General features: G+C 35.7%; 1 protein-coding gene across 1 annotated transcript in view; it reads right to left on the reverse strand.

The window, feature by feature from the left end:
- LOC118193725 (cytochrome P450 2F3-like) overlaps nt 1–23538 on the reverse strand; it is a 66341-nt gene that overhangs the window by 37432 nt on the left and 5371 nt on the right. Inside the window, exons 2-3 of the mRNA XM_085822857.1 lie at nt 12755–12876; nt 9770–9876 (exon numbers count right to left, since the gene is read on the reverse strand). Coding sequence (XP_085678983.1) covers nt 9770–9876; nt 12755–12876 — 229 coding nt within the window. The remainder of the gene's footprint in view (nt 1–9769; nt 9877–12754; nt 12877–23538) is intronic.

Here is a 23538-nt window from a genome sequence, read left to right on the forward strand (position 1 = left end):
TTGCACAATTTTTCAATCTTGAGAATTACCATATTCTCCGAGGCTAACTTTAGAACATCAAAAAGTACGTAATTACCTTAATTTTAAAGAAAAATTCAATATTTTATACAAAAATCTAATTGTCGCAAGAAGTTCAACGGCTGTGTAAATGTAATTTTCCTAAAAGTTATTTTTCACGGTTTGGCAACACCGTATTTTCGTTTACGAAGAATAATAAAAAATCTGATATGTACACCACATGACTTCCTTGCACGGAATATTAAAATATACGCATTTTTTTCTGCATTTCATTTAAACTTATTGAATTGGATTAAACCTATTTCGTCTATAGCGCATAAACCGCAATAGAATAAATGCACTCTTTAAAATTCACTATATTTATTTACTATAGCGACACTTTGGCGCTAGGTTCACTTAATAACGTTGCATCTCATTCATTTTATAACTCAAAATGCGCAAAAATTATGTCATCTGAAGAATTGTCTAATCATTGCCACATGTCCTATTCAAATACTGTAATAAATCTAAAACGATGGTTAAAAGAAATCTGACAAATAAAAAAGAAACAGCTGTTGTTACGAAGTTTAGTTTCTTTAGATTGGCAAAAATTCCTCTATTCTGCTAAGTTTCAAATGTAAACAAATATGGCTGCTATATGGTAAAAAATGTAGGCTTAGCCGCACTCAAACAACTTTTAAATTGTTGATAATTCTACAAATATTGCATGCAGATTAACTAAAGTCATAAAAACCGTAACCGGATGATAAGAAAAACACAATTCAGTCATTTTTAAAGGGAAAAAAAATTCACAATTTACCAACTATACGAATAAAGAAACTGAGCTTACGGAGCCGAATAACAGAGTGGATATATATGTATATTATATATATTTACTTTTAGTGCAGCCGATTGCCACCAAAAAGTGGTTGCACAACGATATCCTATAGCTGTTCTCTATATAGAATTTCAATTTTCTGAGGGTATTCGTTTTTGAGTTATGGGACATACATACGTACGTACAGACGCCACAAAAAAATTCTTTTCTGAATCCATTTTGAATCAGTGTTATAAATTTTTTGGGGAAAAAGAGTCCTGTATTCTGTCCTTACGTACAGATGTCAGGCAAATACATCGTTAAGTTGCATTCGATAGCCGCCAAAATGGATATTTTCGTTGAAATACGGTACCTAGAATTTTTTGTGATTACGATACTTTCTTTACTTCGAACAAGGAAATAAAAACGAAAGGCGAGAATACGCCATTTTTTACGTATTGAGGTGGATTGCCTGTTTTAATTTGATTATTTTAAGTGGATTACCTGCTTAATTTGATTACTTAGGTGGATTGCCTACTTCATTAAATAACAAATTTTTCTTTTACGTTTATTTACTGGATAACCGACTGAATGATTGAAATTCAGGTAGAGTCTCGGAACAATAATAAATCATTTCAGTAGTTCATTTACGATTCCTTTGAGAAACGTTAAAAACATAAGAAATTATAAATTCATGAAAAATACAGCACGAGGTAACCGACCTCGTTCAAAAAGTCAATTTTGGCTAAAAATCTCAAGTCTTTTTATTTCACATTTTTAAAGGCCACACTCTTAGGTATCAAAAGCAACTTTTATTTTCTTAATATGTTTATTAGAAATGGAGATATACCATGTTTTTCTGAGAGACGACAAACCGGAAGTTATTGTTTGCCCCAGCGGAAGTCAAAGTTTAAAGGTCAAATTCAAAACGCAGTTTTCTCCCTTTTTATTTCCTTCTAAGAAGTAAAAAGGAAGTATTGCAATCGCGGAAAATTTTGGGTATCATATTTCAACTAAAATATCCATGTTGACCGCTATCAAATGCAATTTAAAGATATTTTTGCGTGACGTCTGTACCTAAAGACAGAATAAAGGTCTTTTTTGCCCAAATGAAGTATAAAACCGGTTTTAAATGGATTCAGAAGAGTTTTTTTTTCCTCCTGGCGTCTGTACGTACGTTCGTACGTATCTCTCATAACTCAAAAATGACTAGCCTCAGGACATTGAAATTTTGTAACATGCAGATGTGCACCTCCTATTTTAGTTGCAATCGACCTCAACAAAAGTATATAAATATATGTATATACATATCCACTCCGTTACCCGGCTCCGTAAGCTCAGTTTCTTTATTCTTATATGGTTGTAGATTGTGCATTTTTTGCTTTAAAAATGATTGAATCATGTTGTTCTTATCTTCTGGTTAAGGTTTTTCATGCCTTTAGTTGACCTGCATGTTATAGTTGTAGAATTATAACCAATTTAAAAGTTGTTTAAATGCGGCTAAGCCTAATTCTTTTACCATAGCTGCCATATTTGTTTACATTTGAAACTTCGCAAAATACTGGATTTGTTGTCAATCTAGAGAAACTAAGCTTCGCAACAACAAAGTAACGTCTTCTTTTACTATTGCGAATTAAATTATGCTTATGTTCTGGAGTTATCAATTATGTTATTAAATTATTCCATTCATTGACTCAGCATAGAGTCCAAAATAAATTAAGTTAATTTCTACGCCTTCAGTGTCGTTTTGTCCAATGAGACCAAAAGTAAACGTGCAGTGTTTTGCACCGAAAAATCTGCTTTCTTGCCTGCTGGCCGGATTGCTTGTTTTTGCGTAGAAACTCAATTTTAAACGTAAATTTGTTCTTTAAATTGTTTTAACTGTATTTAATTTTTATATTTTCTATATCTTTCTATTTTTAAAATAGATATTTTGAGTTTTTATATATTTTCGCCATACCGCGAAGTGAAAACTAATAATGAGATACATTCCGATGATATCACTGATCACGTGACTTATGTATACCTTTTATAAACAAACAACGCAGACTACCTCAGAGATCACGTGACTTATGTATAGCTAATGCAAACAAGCAAGGTCATTCTTCCTCTTCTCTTGCGGAATGTATCTCATTGAATGAGAAATTAATGAAATTCGAGGAAATAAGTTTAAATGAAAGGCAGGAAAAAATGCTTATAATTTAATATTCCGTACAAGGAAGTCATGTGGTCCACACATAAGATCTTTTATATTATTTGTTAACTAAATTATTTTAAGTATTTCAGTTAGTTTGAAGAATCTGTCAAAGTATTTTTTTTATGAGTTTTCTCATTTTCGTTTGGCAACGTGAATAGTTGCGCATATGTGCCATGTCCTGTTAATCTGAGAACTTTAAATGCGATTTTTGATAATTTTTTTTTATGATTTATGTTTACAGCAACCATGATAATCTAAAAATTTCTTATGATGTAGACTAAGAGTTTAAAAAATTAGCCTTACAGAATTTAAATTATGTAATTTTTCCTTCAATAGTGTCTGCATTTTTAAAAAATTTTGGGGTATTGACTAACATATTTTAGGCTTACATTACTAGTGAATCAATATTTTCAAATTATTTTATTTCAATGTATGCTTATGGTTAATATATATTAAATATAAAGTAAAAAATATGTTTTTATCATCATTATTTTCTTATCAGTGAAGGTTGACGCTTTTGTTAATTTCGATGCAAGATTTTTCAGTTTTTGCATAAATTTCACAAAATAAGGAATTTTTATCACTTTTCTAGTGATTATATTTAAGTGTGAGTGCAATCCAATAAAAAACTCTCATAAATTCTGAAGCAGAACAAACATTTTGATAAAAGCCCTTCCAACGAGGTCGGCTACAAATTGCTTAATGGACGGCAAAACAAAGTAAAAGATTTTAGAAATTTAAAGAAAAAATCTGATGTGTACACCACATGACTTCCTTGTACGGCATATTAAATTATACGCATTTTTTCTTGCATTTCATTTACACTTATTGAATTGTGAATTAAATCTACTTCGCCGACAGCGCATAAACCACAATAGAATAAATGCATTCTTTAAAATTCACTCTATTTGTTTACCATAGCGACACTCTGGCCCTAGATTCATTTAACAATATTATATTTCGTTCATATTATAATTCAGAATGCACAAAATTTATATCATTTAAAGAATTATCTAATCGCTGCCACATGTTCTATTCAAATACTATAATAAATCTAGAACGATGTACAAAAGAAATTAAGCAAACAAAACAAAAAAGAAACAGTTTTTCACAGACGATTGAGTATTTCTCATTCAATTAATTCAGTTCTCACTTCGCGACCAGGCAAAAATACATAAAAACTCAAAATATATGTATTCAAAATTACGAAGTAAATCTTAAACACTTATTTCCTCGAAAACATTCCAGAAAGGATTACGCATAATTTAATTCACAATAATAAATGAAGGCGTTATCGTTGTTGTTGCGAAGCTACGTTTCTCGAGATTGGCAACAAATCCATTACTCTGCTGTTTCAAATGTAAATAAGCAATGGCCGCCATCAAAAAAATTATTACGTTCAGCAGCACTTAAATAACTTTAAAATTGTTTATAATTCTAAACATATTGCATACAGATTTACTAAAGGCATAAAAACTTTAACCGGAAGATAAGAACAACATAATTCAATCATTTTTAAAGCAAAAAATGTACAATTTACAAACATATAAGAGTAAAGAAACTGAGATCACTGAGCCGGGTAACAGACTGGTGCACATCTACATGTTATTGCAGTCCTATACACAAAATTTCAACGTTCTGAGGCTATTCGTTTCTGAGTTATGCGAGATACGTACGTACGTACGTACATATCAAATAATGGTCAAAATGGATATTTTCGTTGAAATATGCTTCCTGAATCTTTTGCGATTACAATACTTCCTTTTTAATCCGTACAAGGAAGTAAAAAGAATTTGCATGGTGCTCTGAAAATCATAAAAGGATTTAGAAATCCAATGAAACACTAAAGAATTAACTGAGATTAGAACTATGTCCTTTCATTACCTTTGCCAGCAAATGGCAAAGACAGTTCAGTGAGAGGGGTTTGGTCTGGTCTATTTAATTACGGCAAAGCCTCGAGGGCTATCTGCCTAAGGGGAGGGAATCTTTCATGGAGGGAAACTGCTTCGTATACTTGTTACCAAATGAGGGAAAACACGTGAACGCCCATGCAGACAGTCCGTTCGCTCTATTGGAACCTCGAACCGGGCTATCAGTGTTCAACGACTTTATCGCTCGGCCGCTGTTAGGCCTAAAGTAAGAACGGCATTTCTAGGCTGGAAAAAAATTGAATGTCAAAACTGAAATGTAGTGAATTTAAACGATAGAATTGGTTTTCCATAATGCTTTATTTACATACCTACATGATAAGTAATTTAGCGCTTTAAACTTGATAACTCTCGGTAATATAAAAATTGTAAGTTACTGAATTAATCAGTTAACATTTCAAAATATTAGTTCTTATTTCTCAGTTGCATTTTAGTCTGAGAAAAGTTTACCTTTTCCTTAAATAAAGTGTTGTACTTTGACGAATTTCATATTCAGTATAATAAAATAAACTGAACTAGCGATTATTCATTTTGCGAATTCCTCTAAAAATGTTCTCCGAATAAAATTTGGAATTGATGAAGAACGTGTTACAGTCTACAAGAAACGTGATTTTTGATGCAATGAACTTCCTAGAAAATGGACTGTATGGTACTTAAAAGCTTAATATTAACTCGGACGGGAAATATTGATCCATGCCTTGACGATTTGATTTTATAAAATTGGAAGAGGTATTTACGTATGAACGCTACCGCAGCTGCAGATTTGGCGGTTTTTAAGTTCTGCCAATCTACACCTAAAATTTTTGCAACAAATCATAAATTAAAATACTTTATTTAAAATCAAAATAGTCAATCGGATTTCGGTGGAAAATGGGCCGATATAGAGTTTAACATAGATTAAAAAAAGTCTCTATTTTCTTTGACCTAATGCTGTCGCCATATGAACTCTGCTAAATAAGATTCTAAATGATCTCTCGCTGCTCCCTATGTGTCTTGTTCCTCCATTTAGCACTGCCTCACATTCTCTCAACTGTTTGTGTATGAACTCCTGTATCAGGATCAATAAAATTGTATTTATGATTAACTTTAGCATGTAGGGATCCTTCTTTTTCTATTCTATTTGTTTGGTAACCTTTCCAACTATCAGAATAAATTGTGCTACCATCTACAATGTTTTCAATAATTTTATTAAGAAGGGTAGAGCCAGTTCTATTAGGAACAGTAACAGCAAACGAATCTTTTGTTTCTCTACGTATACCACCAAACACCCACTGTTAGAGTAATACTCGACCACAATTATTTTTACGCTTAGTAAACAAACTTCCATCAATTTCCACAATGCAATCTGGTTCATCTACCTTCTTCTCTGGTTTATTCTCCATATCCAAGACGCATGATTCACGCATGTAATTGTTCCAATCTATACTGTTTTATCCGATAAATCAAGTTGCTTTTTACAAAATTTAATCGACGTCAACTCCTCGCACCAGCAGTATATGAATCTCAAAGCTGAATAAAATGGAATTCTGCTTCCTTCAAACCAGTTGTCTTTTCCAAGTCCCACTTGCTGATCACACTGTCGTAAATTACAATTCCAAAACGTACGTTTACCAAAATAAAGTTTCACATCATGCGAATTAATACATTTTCGGTTTTTTGGTAAAATATTTCGCTCCTGAAAAAATAAAATTGCATCTTCCTCTGTGTTTGGCAAATCCCAAAGACGCATTTTCGTAGCACCAAAAAATGGCGTCAAAAATAAGCAAACAACAAGGCAAAAAGGAATCCAAAAGAATCTATTTCCAAAACGTACGCTAACCAAAATAAAGTTTCATATCATGCAAATTAGTACATTTTCGTTTTATTGGTAAAATATTTCGCTCCTGAAAAAATAAAATTTCATCTTCCTTTGTGTTTGGCAAATCCCAAAGATGCATTTTCGTAGCACCAACAAATGGCGTCAAAAATCAGCAAACAACAAGGCAAAAAGGAATCCAAAAGAATCCATTTCCAAAACGTACGTTTACCAAAATAAAGTTTCATATCATGAGAATCAGTACATTTTCATTATTTTTGGTAAAATATTTCGCTCCTGAAAAAATAAAATTGCATCTTCTTCTGTGTTTAGCAAATCCCAAAGACTCATTTTCGTAGCACCAAAAAAATGGCGTCAAAAATCAGCAAACAACAAGGCAGAAAGAATCCAAAAGAAACCACTTCCAAAACGTACGCTTACCAAAATAAAGTTTCATATCATGCGAATTGGTACATTTTTTTTTTTTTTTTTTTTGTAAAATATTTCGCTCCTGAAAAAATAAAATTGCATCTTCCTCTGTGTTTGGCAAATCCCAAAGACGCATTTTCGTAGCACCAAAAAAATGGCGTCAAAAATCAGCAAACAACAAGGCAAAAAGGAATCGAAAAGATAACTGCGTGCGAATAACAGGATTGCTCTTTATTACCATATGAGCGAATCTTCTTCTACGGTGGCGTTAATACTTAAGTGCGGGGGTGTTAATACGTAAGTACCATAGGAAGACTACTGACGAAACGGTAACAGCATTGAGCTTCGATAAAAATATTCCTATATTTAAAGATTTAAAAATATAAGTGAAGAAAGCATAAAATTATGAACGGAGGAAATGAAGAATAACCTACGCTATAAGATTTTGTTAGACAAAAATATACTGATGCAATGATGGAAGCGATGTCAGTAGAACTTCAACTTCCTCTATAAGCCTTGGTCGGCAATCTTAATATAAATTCCTGTGTGGCGTTTCGAATAATAAAATCATAGCAACAATATAAATGTGGAAAAGGGTCATGTTTGGGAGAAACGACGTTCTATGTAGTCGGTGACACCGAGAAAAATGTTGAGGCCTAACAGATGGCAAGTTCCACAGCAGTTCCATAGATGTAGAAATGTACAACGTTCTTCAATTAATTTAGAAAGCAATTTATTACTTTCTTTGATATAGGTTCCTAACTTGCCAAGTTTTAATTGTCAATAAATTGCGTTAGAAAATTTGACTTCTTCAGTATTAGAAATTGAGATGACACGATGCGATTCAAGATGATGTGTCCCGGAAGAAGTCAGTGGAACTGGAACTGGAATCTTAGTTGCTGGAAATGTTTGCACTTGTAACAATTGCTTTGTTTTAGAAATGAGTGCGATACATGAAAGCATGCATCAACGCACAGAAGCGTGAATTAATGTAACGAAAAACATTAGCTAGTAGAAATTCTTCTTTAAATAAATTGTAAATAATTCTGAGTAAGGTCGTGAAATCAAAGCTTGTGGTGGCACGTGACAAGCAGAACATCGTTGATTGGTCCAGTCCCGAAAGTCAGGTAAAGTAACGAAAAGACTTCTATTTGGATACGTTGTATATTATTAATTCCATTCATTAAAAGACGAAAAATTCAACAAGAATACAAAAGGCTAATCTTTGGAATATGGTAACAGGTAGTTTGGCGACATTTTGGTTAGGCGATAAATGGATAAAGTCAAGAGTGTGCACAATGCCATTTTTGTGCAATTCTGGGATTTTTTTTTAAGTGAAAATAGGTCGACGTGTACATGGATGATACCGTGTATGTGCAATTCTTAAAAACGCGACAAGCAGTTTGCGATTCTGCACTTTCTCCCAATTTCGCACCTAATCTTCGTCATGATTAAGCACTTTTGTTCCATAAAAGTTCTAGCATAAGCGTAATTCGGCTAGCAGATTGTTGGAAAAAAATGTTGAGGGGGGGAAAAAATGCCTTTACTTCGTGAAAACAAAATGGCGTCCAAACAAAAACTAGCAGGTTGCTGTAGCAAGGTTGGTCGCCAAATTTTCGCCAAAAAATCGCCAAGTTACCATAATTTAAAGATTAACCTTAAGTAACTTATAAGAGGCCAGAGGCCAGTAGAATAGCGTAAATAGAATAATAAAGATGAAAGTGGAATACCAAGGGCGGTGACCGGACAGCGTGGAATATCAAAAACTATGGAAGTGAATACACGGATATTAAACTAAGTGATACCATAGCTTTGCTCAGTATTTGTGATATTATTTGAAGAAATATCAATCTGGTTTTCAAAAAAACAAAAGAATGTAACAGACCTTTCCCAGCAAAGATAGAAAGAACTCACCGGAGGTTGAGAGATAGATTGGTTTGGTTTGTGTAATTATGGCAAAACCTCGAGGGCTATCTGCCTAAAGGAAGGGAGGCCTTCGTGGAGGACTTTTAAAGGGAAACTGGCTCGTATACACGTTACACATAGGGAAAAACCACAACGAAAACGCCCATGCAGGCAGCCCGTTCGCGGGATTCGAACCTCGGACCGAACTACCAGTGTTCAGCGACTTTACCACTCGGCCGCTGGTGGGCGGTTGAGCGATGGAATCGCTGAATATAGGCAGTTGGACCCAACCTCAAATCCTATAAATGGGCTGGCCGCTTGGAAGGTTAAATTATTTTTCTTACGTGTATGATTAATGCAAACTTATTTCTCTTGGAAAGACTTCACGAAGATATGCTCTTTCTAAATTATTTTGTGATATTGCTGTTGAACTGAATTTTATGAAGTGCGAAGAACATGCTATATAATAAATAAAGGTAACACGAAACGTTAAAAAATACGCCCCTTTGGGCGTAATGTAAAATCTGAAATCTCCCAGATTTTTTTATATATGGCAGCTAACGTTGTACCTATGATAACACTGTAAGTTAGAGGAGGGAAAATTCTGTATGACGTAGAGTTAATACGATGTCAATGAAAGCAATGATGGGCACTTTAAACTGTATGGTTGAGACTGATTGTATGGATGAGTTTGAAAATACCATAACGATGTTTTCCCAAGCTCCTCTTCCAAGGCCTAGGTCTCGAGCAGACGAAAGGCAAAATCTTCTCTGTTCTTGCCATTCATCGCCGTTTGCGGCAATAAAACCTGGGAAAAAAAGGAAAAGATTTAATTATAGTAGTCTAGAAAACTACTCGGAATTTTAGAATAGATTTAAAGAATTAAAGGAAATTTTCGTTAATTTTTTTCGTTCAGCTCTTTTTACTCCTTTATCGTAATTGTAGTCTATAAATTACACGAAACGAAGCTATTTCTAGCACACAAGTTGTATAATCAGTAACTCTAGGAGCGGTCGGAAATAGCTTCTTAAGTACTAATGTAATAAAGAGAAATATAAAGTATACAGAATCATCATATACAGGGTGTTTCAAAAGGTAGTTGTCAAACTTAACATGCTGGTCTCTCATACTATGACAAACAAGATTTACATAGGAATTGTGTCCGAAAATGCGAATGGCGATAGCTAGGGGGCAGTATTCGTAGGCTTATAGGACAGTGGGAAGTGTCATCATTTCAGGCGAGGACGTTGCAAAAGGGGAATGAATCGATTTACTAACTTTTTTTGGGGGCCACATGTTGTGGAAAGAATGTTGCCGGATCTGACGGTTGACGTGTTCTAGTAGCTACACGCTGAAACCCATTTCGGGTAAAGAGTGTTGCCGGATCTGACGGTTGACGTTCCAGCAGCTACACGCTGAAACCCATTTTGGGGAAAGAGTGTTGCCGGATCTGACGATTGACGTTCCAGCAGCTACAGCAGTCCATTTCGAACGGGTCCTTGAATCCATGCGTCGACTTTGTGAAGGCAATTTCGCAAATGGAAGGAATATTAAACATCTTCTATGATTTTACCATGTTCCTTTATAAAAGTCATATTAATACCTCTTTTGACATGCTGTCTTTCTTTCCTTCTACGCTTGCGAACACTGCTCTCTAGCGGTCGCCGTTTTCACTTTCGGACGGAAGTCCTTTGTAAATCTTCTTTGTCATGGTATGACAGACCAATATGCTAAGTTTGGAAACGAACTTTCGAGACTCCCTGTAATTACTACGAATCGATGTGCACAACTTGGGATATGCTTTTGCCATTCGAAATCTAAAGAATGGGAGTTATGCGGGAGGCATATGGATTAACACTTCAGTGCATATGTGATATGTATTCCTTACATGTGTGTATTACTTATATATGACAGATGTACAAGATGATTAATAATTCCATGGTGTGTTTGGAAAGTTTTATGGAGGAATGTCCAATATTATAACAAATATACCAAAAAAGTGCATAACAAAGCTTAAAAAAATCTACACGACTTGTCCTTGTTAACAGGCTTTATTACTAATTCAGAAGTCAAACAACAAAAATCAGCGTTAGGCTTCATTATGTAATTGTAGATTTAGGTGTTAGGTCGCACACACAAATGGAGCTAAGAGATTCGATGGCGAAGTCAAGCTTGCTGCATCTAAAATGCGTTAAATGTCAGCTTGCTATACCTAATTGGTATTTCCTGCGTTATAGCAAACAGATGCATCCACTGAGAAGACAACTATTGCGTGGTATTTAGTTCTTAGGCAACGCAAAACCTAACTTTTCATGATAAGCTTTAATTAGTTTCAACCGATCACACAATTCCGCTTTAACAAAGGCAAACTTAATGTGCAAGTATAAGAGAATTCAAGTTTCGGTGTTAAATGCTAAAGTTAAAAGGTTAGTGTTGAATGCTATTAAGTATTGGTCTGCATGCAGGTATTCATTCCATCTCGATAACTCGGGAAAGAAGTTAGTGGCACTTTGTAATTAGATTCCACTGAGCTAAACTGTATTGGTCCTATTAATCCAAACGTCTTCAGGCAAACCAAAAGTGCCATAATTTGATTCGTAGTGTAAAACTGTAGGCTTGTGGATGCCTGAATGTACGTGTACGAGAAAAAAAAATTGAAAGCGAATATCAGTTTGCTCAATTAACCATTACAGCTCTTGACATATTGTTAGGGTTGTGTCTGTACGAAGAATTCTTCATTAGATTCTTCCTGCGAAGTTCTGATCTATTCGGGATTACTACATTTCGTGAAAGGAAGATCGTGGCGAATGTATGTGTTACTGTGAAAGACCGAAATTGGGGAATGTCGACTTTCACCGGAGAATGTCAACATTCACCAAATACGTCGGTGAAAGATCGAATATTTCTTTACATTCTTGTACATTCGGACCCTCACCGGTGTATGTCGACAATCACAGATGTGCTCTGGTGTAGGTCGAAAAGAGAGGAGTATATGTACACGCTGCCATTCCAAAAGCACAAATAAACGCAGTTGTAAAAGCAAGGGCCTCTTGTGCAATTCAAAGTGTCATAATAGTTTAAGTTGTTGCAATAAATAATATTTGAATCACATAATTTGGTAAGTTTATAACTTCTATTATTTTCCTTTCTCATTTTGAATGTATTGTGTGTGTTTTAGGTTCTCATGTTCTTAAGTTCTCTTATTTGAAGTCTCAAGTGCGTTTATTCGCGACTGAATTACGGAGAAGAAAATATAATATTGTTATATGTTCAACATTCACCATTAGTACATGGTGAATGTCGACATTGACCGGTGTGAGTCAGAAATAAGAATATTTGGAAAATATTTCGGACATACAACAAGAGACTATGTGACATTCACCGGTGAAAGTCGACTTTCTCCAGATTTCGGTGTTTCACCGTAACATCTATACGAAGAATTCTTCATTAAATACTTCCTGCGAAGTTCTGATCTATTCGGGATTACTTCATTTCGTTAAAGGAAGATCGTGGGGAATGTATGCACACTGAAATGTTCGTGATGCTAATAGAACTTTAATCTGATTGCAGAGTTATTCAATAGTTTATGCAGAATTTTCATCTTGTATATTATATTAAATTAGAGCGGTGTTTTAAGGAATATCAGGCCAACTTAAAAAAAAATGGCAATTTGAAACTGAACTTACCTACAAGTGGAATATGTTCGAACAGCTTCGGTGCCCTATCCAAAGCTCCAGGTTGTGTCAGAGTTTCCTTCACCACGCTGTATTCATTCAGAACAACTGTATACTTTGTACCCATGTACAGTCTGAAACATAATTGCAAATAAAATCCTACGAAGTCCTTTTCTAACGGTACTTAAGTTAAGTATAATTTTTAAAATATCATTAATTCAAAACTGTTACGTTTAGAAAACAAGCTGTCTCTCAGTTTAATTTAGAATTTCAACTTATCCATTCAAATTAACGCATGAGGAAAATGGTGAATCGTAAAGGTGAGTGAGATGGCTGGCAATTACGAAACTTTTTCTTTTCAATTCCAGGAAAATTACTATAATACGATTTCTAGGAGATTCAACTGATCGCGGTTTTTATTTTGCGTTTGCTGCAAAAGTTCCGATGGTTCGGCAAAGTTCCCGAGGTTTACTCCTGGTTAAGAGGAGGGATGCTTTTCTTGGAGGAGGGATTTTTTTTTCGTGGAGGAGGTGTGCCTTTCGTGGACATGGCACAACAGCCTTGAACCTCCGTCCTGTGTCTTCCTCTAGGGCGCCTTTCGGGGATTGCTTGTATCCGAGCGGGAAGGATCCCCGCAGCTCCAGCCGCTCTTTATGCAAAGCCTAAGGATAGAGCAATAAACACTTAATCAAAATATAAAAATACAAATAACAACGCTTTGACATCTTATAAAGTATTTCTCCCACTTTACTAGCGTCCTTCGTGGTGTAGTGGTTCTGCACGCTGGGCCGGTATTCCAGAGGTCCGTGGTTCGATTCCCGGCGAAGGCGGTTGCTATTTTGCATCTTTTCTGCTTCCAATTAACCTAATGACTCTAAAAGTGGTGCCCTAACTAAAAGGTTGTGGATGATGATTCTCCACACCCAGGATTTGGCGACTAGGTCTCCTAAAACCCTATTCGCCCTTTAAAAAGGGGAGTATAAGGTATTTCTCCCATTTTCCTAGCGTCCTTCGTGGTGTAGTGGTTCTGCACGCTGGGCCGGTATTCCAGAGGTCTGTGATTCGATTCCCGGCGAAGGCGGTTGCTAATTTTTCATCTCTCTGGCTTCCAAAAAATCCTAATGTCTCTCAAATCTTTGCCTCCGTGCCCACTCCTTTGGCATCGATTAAATTTAAACTGAGTGCTCATCCACTTTGTCATTACCCGTCACTAGCACTGAGGGGTACAACTCACAAGGTCTCAGTCATATCAACTCCACCATTTCGCTCCACAGCAGCTGAGGGAACGGACACGACAGTACCAGTACTGTATCTGCCAGACCCTAACCTCTGCCTGAATAATCGGAGGCTGTAGTCCTGTGAAGGCTAGCTTTCTGTGGAGGATTGGCAGGGAAACTGACTCGTATACACGTCACACATAGGGAAAAATCACGAAAATGCCGGTGCAGCAAGCCCGCTCGCCAGGATGCGAACTGCCATTTGCGGCTCTAGTGTAGAATTGGGTGCCCCTTCGATTAGCGACAAATGTTTTATTTTAATTTTGGCAATGAAACCTCATTTATGGGTACCATGATAGTTTTAACTTTGTTTTAGCTTCCTGATTTTTACTTCCTTGTACGAAGTAAAAAGGGAGTATTGTAATCGTGAAAAGTTTCAGGCAGCATATTTCAACGAAAATATCCATTTTGACCGCTTCCGAATGCAATTTAACGATGTTTTTGCGTGATATCTGTACGTAAGGACAGAATAAAAGACTCTTTTCCTCCGAAAAAGTAATAAAACTGCTTTAAAATGAATTCCGAAGAGAATTTTTCGTGGCTTCTGTACGAACGTATGTACGTACATATCTCGCATAACTCAAAAACGAGTAGCCTCAGAACGTTGAAATTTTGTATATAGGACTACTATAACATGTAGATGTGCACCTCGTATTTTGGTTGCGATAGGCCGTGCTAAACATATATAAATATATTTATATATATATATATATATATATATATCCACTCTGTTACCCGGCTCAGTGATCACAGTCTCTTTACTCTTATACGTTTGTAAATTATACATTTTTTGCTTTAAAAATGATTGAATTATGTTGTTCTTATCTTCCGGTCAAGGTTTTTATGCCTTTAGTAAATCTCTATGCAATATGTTTAGAATTATCAACAATTTTAAAGTTGTTTAAGTGCCGCTAAGCCTAATAATTTTTTTTATGGCGGCCATTGCTTGTTTACATTTGAAACAGCAGAGTAATGGATTTGTTGCAAATCTAGAGAAACGTAGATTCGCAACAACAAAGATAACGCCTTCATTTATTATTGCGAATTAAATCATGCTTAATCTTTTCTGGAATTTTTTCGAGGAAATAAGTGTTTAAGATTTACTTCGTAATTTTTAATACAAATATTTTGAGTTTTTATGTATTTTTGCCTTGTCGCGAAGTGAGAACTGAATTAATTGAATGAGAAATACTGAATCGTCTGTGAAAAACTGTTTCTTTTTTGTTTTGTTTGCTTAATTTCTTTTATGCATCGTTCTAGCTTTATTATAGTATTTGAACAGAACATGTGGCAGCGATTAGATAATTCTTTAAATGATATAAATTTTGTGCATTCTAAATTATAATATGAACGAAATATAATACTGTTAAGTGAACCTAGCGTCAGAGTGTCGCTATGGTAAACAAATAGAGGGAATTTCAAAGAATGCATTTATTCTATTGTGGTTTATGCGCTGTCGGCGAAGTAGATTTAATTCAGTCGAATAAGTTTAAACGAAATGCAAGAAAAAATGCGTATAATTTAATATTCTGTAAAAGGAAGTCATGTGGTGTACACATCAGATTTTCTTAAAAATGATAATAGATTGATGTGTACATGAACAAATTTAAGGCAGTGAGCAATGCCTAGTTTGTGCAATTCTGGAATGGTTTATAAGTGAAAACAGATCGATATGTACATGGGCACACAGTTTTTGCAATTCTTTGAGTTCTTATTTTGGTGAATTTGAGTTCTTATTTTGGTGAATTTGAGTTCTTATTTAAGTGAAAACAGATCGATATGTACATGGGCACACAGTTTTTGCAATTCTTTGAATTCTTATTTTGGTTTTGTACAGAGGCCACTTTGAAATTGTGCCTTCCTGGCACCGATCTTGGCGTCAAAAAAGAATCGCCAAAATAGAAAGGGCACCCAATTATAAACTTTTACTCCCTTTTCCAGCGACTTTATCACTCGGCTGCTTTTTGGTCCGCAAAAGTTCCGAAGCTTAGCGCCTGCTGCTCTATGTGTGTCAGGTCATCATAAAGCGAAGACATGATAACGCGAATTCGTAAAAGCACAGAAATATTTTTCTGTTACAAGATCAAATGATTATAACTGTCTGTAATTCTGCTATATTAAGGGGGCTCATACACCTTAAACCCCTTATGCTCTTCGAATATGTGACTGTTGCAAGATTTGGGATATTTTATTTAGTTTAAAAGAAATTACTCCCAACTTTTTACAGCTGACTACATAATATAGCTGATTTGGAAACTAGTAATCAGAAAGTTTGTGTTGCTACAAATATTTTTGTAATTTAATCCCCTTTGTGACAAAAATTTTCGTCATGTTTCCACTTTGCGCGCATGATATTTTAAAAATGGCCAATGGTACATACTTGAAATTGGATGGAATTCTTTATATGGGCACTATTTTCTAACTGAACCAAAAATCTGATGAATATTTTAATATTAAAAATTTTTAGGCACGAAAATATTACAGATTTTTTTAATAAAATACATTTTATAAACTCAACTCCAAATCAAATAAAAAATTAACATGAAATTCTTAAAATTTTTCGTTCAGAGTATTTATCAAAAGTTATTAAAGTTATACATATGTATATTAAATATGGAAATTAATTATGCAACAGAATGTTTTAAACTGTGCGCGCAAGGTGCAAACATGACGAAAATTTTCGTCACAAAGCGCATTAAATTATAAAAATATTTGTGGCAACACAAACTTTCTGATGACTATTTCATAAAGCAGCCGTATTATGTAGTCAGTTGCAAAAAGTTGGAAGTAATTGCCTTTAAAATAAATAAGTTATCGCAATTCTTGCAACAGTCACATATTCGAAGATCTTACGGGTTTTAAGGTGTACGAGTCCCCTTAACAGGATAAATATACTGATATACATAAAAAATAAGTTATAACTTAATATTATGCAAAGCAATACAATAGAACTCCAATTATCTGAATCAATTGTGACTGGACCCCATTCGGATAATCGGATTTTTTCCGAAGGAAGGGCCTACGTACACTTTAATTAATTACTGTATGTTGAAAATGGGAGAAAAAACTATTTTTTTAAAAAAAAACGAGGTTTTAATTAAAATGAAAAGGCAACACTTTTACGCACATGCTATACAGTACTTAGAAGTACCGTACAGTACTTAGAAGTGCTGAAAGCCATTGCTTGCTGAACTGAATGCACTATGAGACTGTGACTCATCATCCCGATAATGATCGTGCTGCTCATACACTACGAAGGATAAAAGCAAATTAGTGATGAGTCGGTACTACCGAACCGGGTATTTTGTAACGGGTACTGAAAATCGGTACGTCCAAGTACCCGTTACTTCAATACCGAAATCGGTACTTTTCGGTATTCGTTACTTCTGTACCGAAACGGGTACTTTTCGGCATTCGTTACTTCTGTACCGAAACGGGCACTTTTCGGTATTCGTTACTTCTGTACCGAAACGGGTACTTTTCGGTATTCGTTACTTCTGTACCGAAACGGGTACTTTTCGGTATTCGTTACTTCTGTACCGAAACGGATGCTTTTCGGTATTCGCTACTTTGTAACGAAAATATGCGTCTCTTCTCGGTATTTCGGTATTCGTTACTGGAGGATCGACGAGGGTTCAGCTCACTTCAGTTTTGGTACGAGGACAGTAGTATCTGGTTGTATTTGCGAAATGGTGATATGCGCTCCTTGTGTCCATGAATTGACACACATTGAGACACTTCCGTAGTTGACATGTTTTCTGATATTCAAAATCTTACTGATAAAATCAAACACGTGGTGACGTGGCAGAGTTCCTTCAGCGCCCAAAATCGTTAGCTGCGTATTTCGGTACTCCAAATCGTTACTAGGGCACTTCGGTACTCCAAATCGTTACTAGGGTACTTTGGTACTCCGGTACAGCAAACCGTTACTAGGGTACTCCGGTACAGCAAACCGTTACTCCGGTATTTCGTTACTTCGGTACTCCAAATCGTTACTTGGGTACTCGGTACTTGAAATCGGTTTTCGGTACTTTTCAAAGTAACGGTTACTTGAGTAACGGTTATTTTGTACCGGGTACTTGTCTGTACCCGTTACTCTTGTACCGGGTACAAGAAAGTACCGAATTTGCCCATCACTATAGCGAATTGAAGGACAATAGCGTGAGTAGACCAAATCATTATTTTGCGAATCGCAGTACGTTTCCGTCTTAATTTTTTTATCAAATTCTGAAAAACCATTCGGATGGTCGGAGCTCGGATAATTGGAGCTGTACTGCACAAATGATCAGGTTCTGTTGATGCAAAATTAAAATCAATTAAACATTAACGAATAATAACAATATCCAACATTGCGAGCCAAGTAATTGGTGGTTAATGTCAAATGTTTAACCCTTTGCGGCACAGTGCGTCCGGTCTGGACATACCTAAAAATTTCCTTCTGTGCGCACAGAAAAATTGAATCACAAAGGCTGTATAGATTACTATAGGTTACTCTGAACCTTCTTTATTTATAATAGATGGCAGCTCAACACAAACCAGAGCATATATTTTAGCCATGTTTAGTTTAAGACCCTCATTTTTCAAAGAAATCTTCCATATTCTTTTAAGGTATAAAAGGAATTGTTTGAAAAGAAACTTCTATGATATTTTTTAGCTGTATAGTACTCTCCTTATTCTATATTAGTTTTAAATTTTTACCTTGATATCTTGCCTAAAATCAAACGGCGAACCCTAGGTATGCCCAAACCGGGCTCACCGATCATCTAGGACAACTGAGAGTCTGTATTCTTTGTTTCTCCGCATTTCATCGGTCAATTCATTGACAGCAATGCTCGTCTCAGCACTCTTTTCGAAGCTCTATTCAATCAGTGTGCCACTTTGGGCACACCCAAAGAATTAATACGATAAGTGCTATCTTCACAAAATTTTACTTGTGTACTCCTCTAGGCCTAATTAGACTGCCTTCCTTTTTTTTTTTTTTTTTTTTTTTTTTAAATCAAAACTCAGACTTTTATTAGGTAGCGTGCCGGAAAGGGTTAATGTATGTTAATTTTACTATCCTTTTATTTTCTGTGTAGTTAGAACTTGCTAGAATGTTATCTTGTATTACACATTCAAAATTCTGTCATCAATAAAGTAATTATACAGGTGAGTGTTTATTTCCTGTTAAAAAATAAAATTTAATATGAACTTTTCAAATTGCGGTTTTTAAATTTGTTTATGTTCGCACATTTTATGCTGAACATAAACAAATTTAAAAACTGCAGTTTGAAAAGTTACTTGTGTTCATACATTTTACGCTGAACATAAACAAATTTAAAAACTGCAATTTGAAAAGTTGTTTATATTCATACATTTTATGCTGAACATAAACAAATTTAAAAAGTGCAGTTTGAAAAATAAATGTTACAGACTAACTCCTTAAAAAAATTCTAGAAACTTCCTAGAAAAATTTTACGGTTTAACTTTTTAAGGATCTTTTAAGTTAAAATCTAATTAAAAAGAAATTTAAATCTGATATTCGTATACAGGTTTCAGTCTCACATTTGAAGCAAATTTTCACCTGAACAATTTTAATTAGCTCCTTAGTTTAAGAGTTGGTTCTCTAGAAGGTGCAGAAACATAAAATCTTATGCTGAAAGTCAGCTGTTCGAAACGACAAAGCAAAATTAGTAGAAAACATTTTTATGATATTTTTTCAGCGTACATAACCGCCCCGTGGAGGTTAGTGTATTTATTTAACTTAATTATTCAAGACTTAATCTTGTATTTATTTCATTGGTTCGCTTGCGTGCGAGACAACAAATATTAAAACATTCCGAGGAGTTATTTATTTTTATGTTAGCCAGTTACTTTATGTTAAGTGGCTTTACTGTCATTCTTCCTTTCCTTTTTCCTGCCAAAATGCTGATTTTAGTTCGTGCGCATTCAATTGAGTTAGAAAGAGTATTTAAAGGGAACTCTATAATAAAGGTTTCCAGTCTTATTATCCCTAAGGCCCATATCACATATGCATTTGTTTCATAAGAACAACTCTTTCGGACAATTTTTCTGCCTGGTTTACTATTGAAAGAAAAACGTGCGATTTTTTTTCCCCTTTCTTTCGAAAAAAATTGCAAGTTGTATTGTTCGTTTTCAACCAATCAGCTATCAACTTCGAATGCTGTCAGCATATTTTTAATGGAATGTTTTTTCTTTGTAACACAGTTTCTCCTGTGTTAACCCCAAAGTTATCTGTGGTGACTGGCTGTGGTGACAAAGCTGCAAAATTGCTTCAAAAATTGTTCTTCCGAACCAAACGGATGTGTGGTAGCAGCCTAAGAGTACATTCTAGAATATTTGTTGGTCGGGGGGCACCATTTACGTTTTCAAGGTGAATTTTATATTTGGATAGCAAGGTAAATTTATATATGTGATGTACCAGCTTTAGTCGTAGCTTAAATTATCAGACGATAAGTTTAAAAAAAAAAAAAAAAACAGGATCCATTTATCATTATTCAGTAGAAATAGCAGTTACAAAAATCAGATATACGGAGTAAATAAAAAGAATTACTAAAAACTTTTTGTATGAAGTTTAACTGCATCGTGACATTTAAGAAAAAGCCCCGATATTCCTTTTGCGAGTCCTTTTATAGCCTCTGGAAAGGCGGTGCTTCCAAGAAATGACGTCAGCCTCGTCAGCCAATCCAGTTCTCTTTAAATATTTCCAGAACATTCTATAACTGCACGTGTAGAAAAGGCGGGAAAAACAACTTGACTACGGGGCTGTGGATTTAATTCCACGTACATTCAAATAAGAGAACGTCGCCATTAAAAATGAAAAGAACATACAGTTAGAATTTTAAGTGTATTCTTTGATTATGGAATTTTATTATTACATATACACTCACGTTTGTGAAAATTGCAACACCAAGAAGGAATCGTCATAATTGAATGCAATTTAATACACAGTTGAGTGAGTGGTAGTGGTACAAATAAATGATTAAATATTCAAAGCAAACAAACAAGAACAAGAGATCAGAATCAGTATTTTGTGTGGCCACCACGCGCCGCAATAAGTGCTGCTACACGACGTGGCATGGAGTCAAACAAAGTTTGAATGTCTGACTGAGGAAGAGCATTCCATATCGTTTGTACGCGTACCCAAAGTTCGTCTGCAGACGCAACAGGACGAGGATCACGAGCAAGACGCCGACCAATGACATCCCACACATGTTCAATTGGCGACATATCCGTATCCGGGGAACACGCAGGCCAAGGAAGAAGCTGTACCTGCTGCGCTGCAAAGAAGGATTTAACAATCCGAGCAGTATGAGGGCGGGCATTGTCCTGTTGAAATACAGCGCCTGGCAAGCTTTGAAGGAAGGGAACAGCTTCGGGCTGTAGAACTTCACGGATATACCGGTTGCTGTTCAGATTGCCCACAATTCGTAGCATTTGAGATCGTCTATGATATGCTATGGCGCCCCAGACCATAACTCCGGGTGTTCGTCCACTGTGGCGTTCGATAATGCACTCCGGAAGGTGGCGTTCACCGGCATAGCGTCTGACACGAATGCGGCCATCATGGTACCACAAATTAAAGCGGGATTCGTCAGAAAACACGACATGCTGCCAATCAGCACGCCAGTCTCTATGCTGATTGGCCCATTGTAGCCGCAGGCGGCGATGGTCGTGCGTTAGGGGGATCCTGTATAAAGGAGTCCGTGCGCGCAGTCCACACTGCAGCAGACGTCTACGAATTGATGAAGCACACAATGAAACACCTGTAGCTATTGACCACAGTGCTGCCAATTGTCTAGAGGAAGCTGTACGGTCCGTCCGCGCCATGCGGACCAGGTGTCTATCATCGCGAGCTGACGTCACATTTCGGGGTCCACTCCCGGATTTCCGAGTTGTCCGACACTCGTCCGTCCACTGCTTCCAAACGCGCATCACTGCGCTGCTGTTACGCTGCACACGAGAGGCTACTGCACGATACGACAATCCAGCTTCACGAAGGCCGATGATTCTCCCTCGTTCAAACTCTGTAAGTTGTTCAAATCTCGCTCTCTTTCCTCGACGAGGCATAAGTACAGATTGAGTTAACGTTTACCACTAGCAGATAACCACCGATAACCATACACGCCTCGCTACAGCCGTCTATTTATTCGGATCCATCAGCCGTTCAGAGGGCGCTGCTCAGCATACGCATGCGCTACGGATTTGCAATTCTAATCATTTGCATATCATGCGCTACTTTGCATTTCCTGAAAATTTCAGCTCACTCGCGTAAGTCCTTCATGGTGTTGCAATTTTCACAAACGTGAGTGTATATTGGATATATACACGCACTTAAAAAAAAGAAAAAAAGCGATCGGTCGCATTTCGCTTTGTGCTGTTTTCTGTGTTGACGCAATTTCTATTTCATTAAAAATAAGAAAACTTTTACATAGAATTTTATTGAAAACTAAAACATTTTTATTGTGATCGCACAGCGGCAGGCACACGTTAAACGATCGGTGGGCGCCATGGTGCTCGAGGGCGTAGGGTTGGTAACTCCTATTCTAGACTGTTTAATCAGAGCGTGTTCCTTTTGCTGAGGGCCACATTAATAGTTGTAATTCTATTATAGCAGTTTGCCTTCGCCGTTACTTTATTCTTGCCGGTAAGCGTGAGCTAACTTGGTCGTTATTTATTTCTGTCTAGCCTTTGACTAACTTAGTTTAGTTTTAATTTGAATTAATTCATTTTCAGTTACACTATAAATGCTGGCTGGTTTATAAGCACCAGAAGTGCCTTCTGTTAAATTATTTTGAGTTCTGAATGAAAGGATATTTAATACCCTTCTTAAGTTCTGTTTCGTCATACACATAGCAATAAGCGCTTATACATCTATTTAAGTATTTGCCGCAATTTACACTTAGGCCATGGTTGCAGTTAGACGTCCCTACAATATTTTAACTAACATTTCCCTCGATTAACAATGCTGTTCGATTTTGCCAGGAAGTTACACCTGCGAAATGAAAACTATAAACGTCGAAGAGATTTCCTCCAAGACGTTAAACTTTCTTATTTCGAAATTTACATTAGGAAAATAAATTGCATTCTGCAAATGTTAGATTTAATCCTGCAGAAAGGAAACTAAATAAAAGTAATACTTATTATTCGTAATTTATAAAAATAAATCTTTAGTATTAAATAAAGTTAACTATCGAAACAAATAATTCCGAGAATTCACAATATATATATATATAGATAATTTATCAAGCAAAGCAGTAATAACAATTTTTAAAAAACCAATTTGGTCTAGAAAACATCTTGCGCAATATGCTGCAAAATAAGTAAAATATAAAAATTGTAGTAAGCTCGCCTAAAAGTTACCAAGAGCTGCTGCTCCAAAAGGTTTAACACATTTTCAAAAAATTAATACACATGAAAATCAAATCATAAGACATGTAAAACATTAATAAAATTAAAAACAGAAAAAGTTAAAAAGTAAGCGGAAAATGGTAAATTAGCCCAATTCGACTTCCAAAC

This window comes from Stegodyphus dumicola, chromosome 8, assembly GCF_044657685.1.
Source record: "Stegodyphus dumicola isolate Sdum_Otavi_A_Nest chromosome 8, ASM4465768v1".
NCBI classification, from domain to species: domain Eukaryota; kingdom Metazoa; phylum Arthropoda; class Arachnida; order Araneae; family Eresidae; genus Stegodyphus; species Stegodyphus dumicola.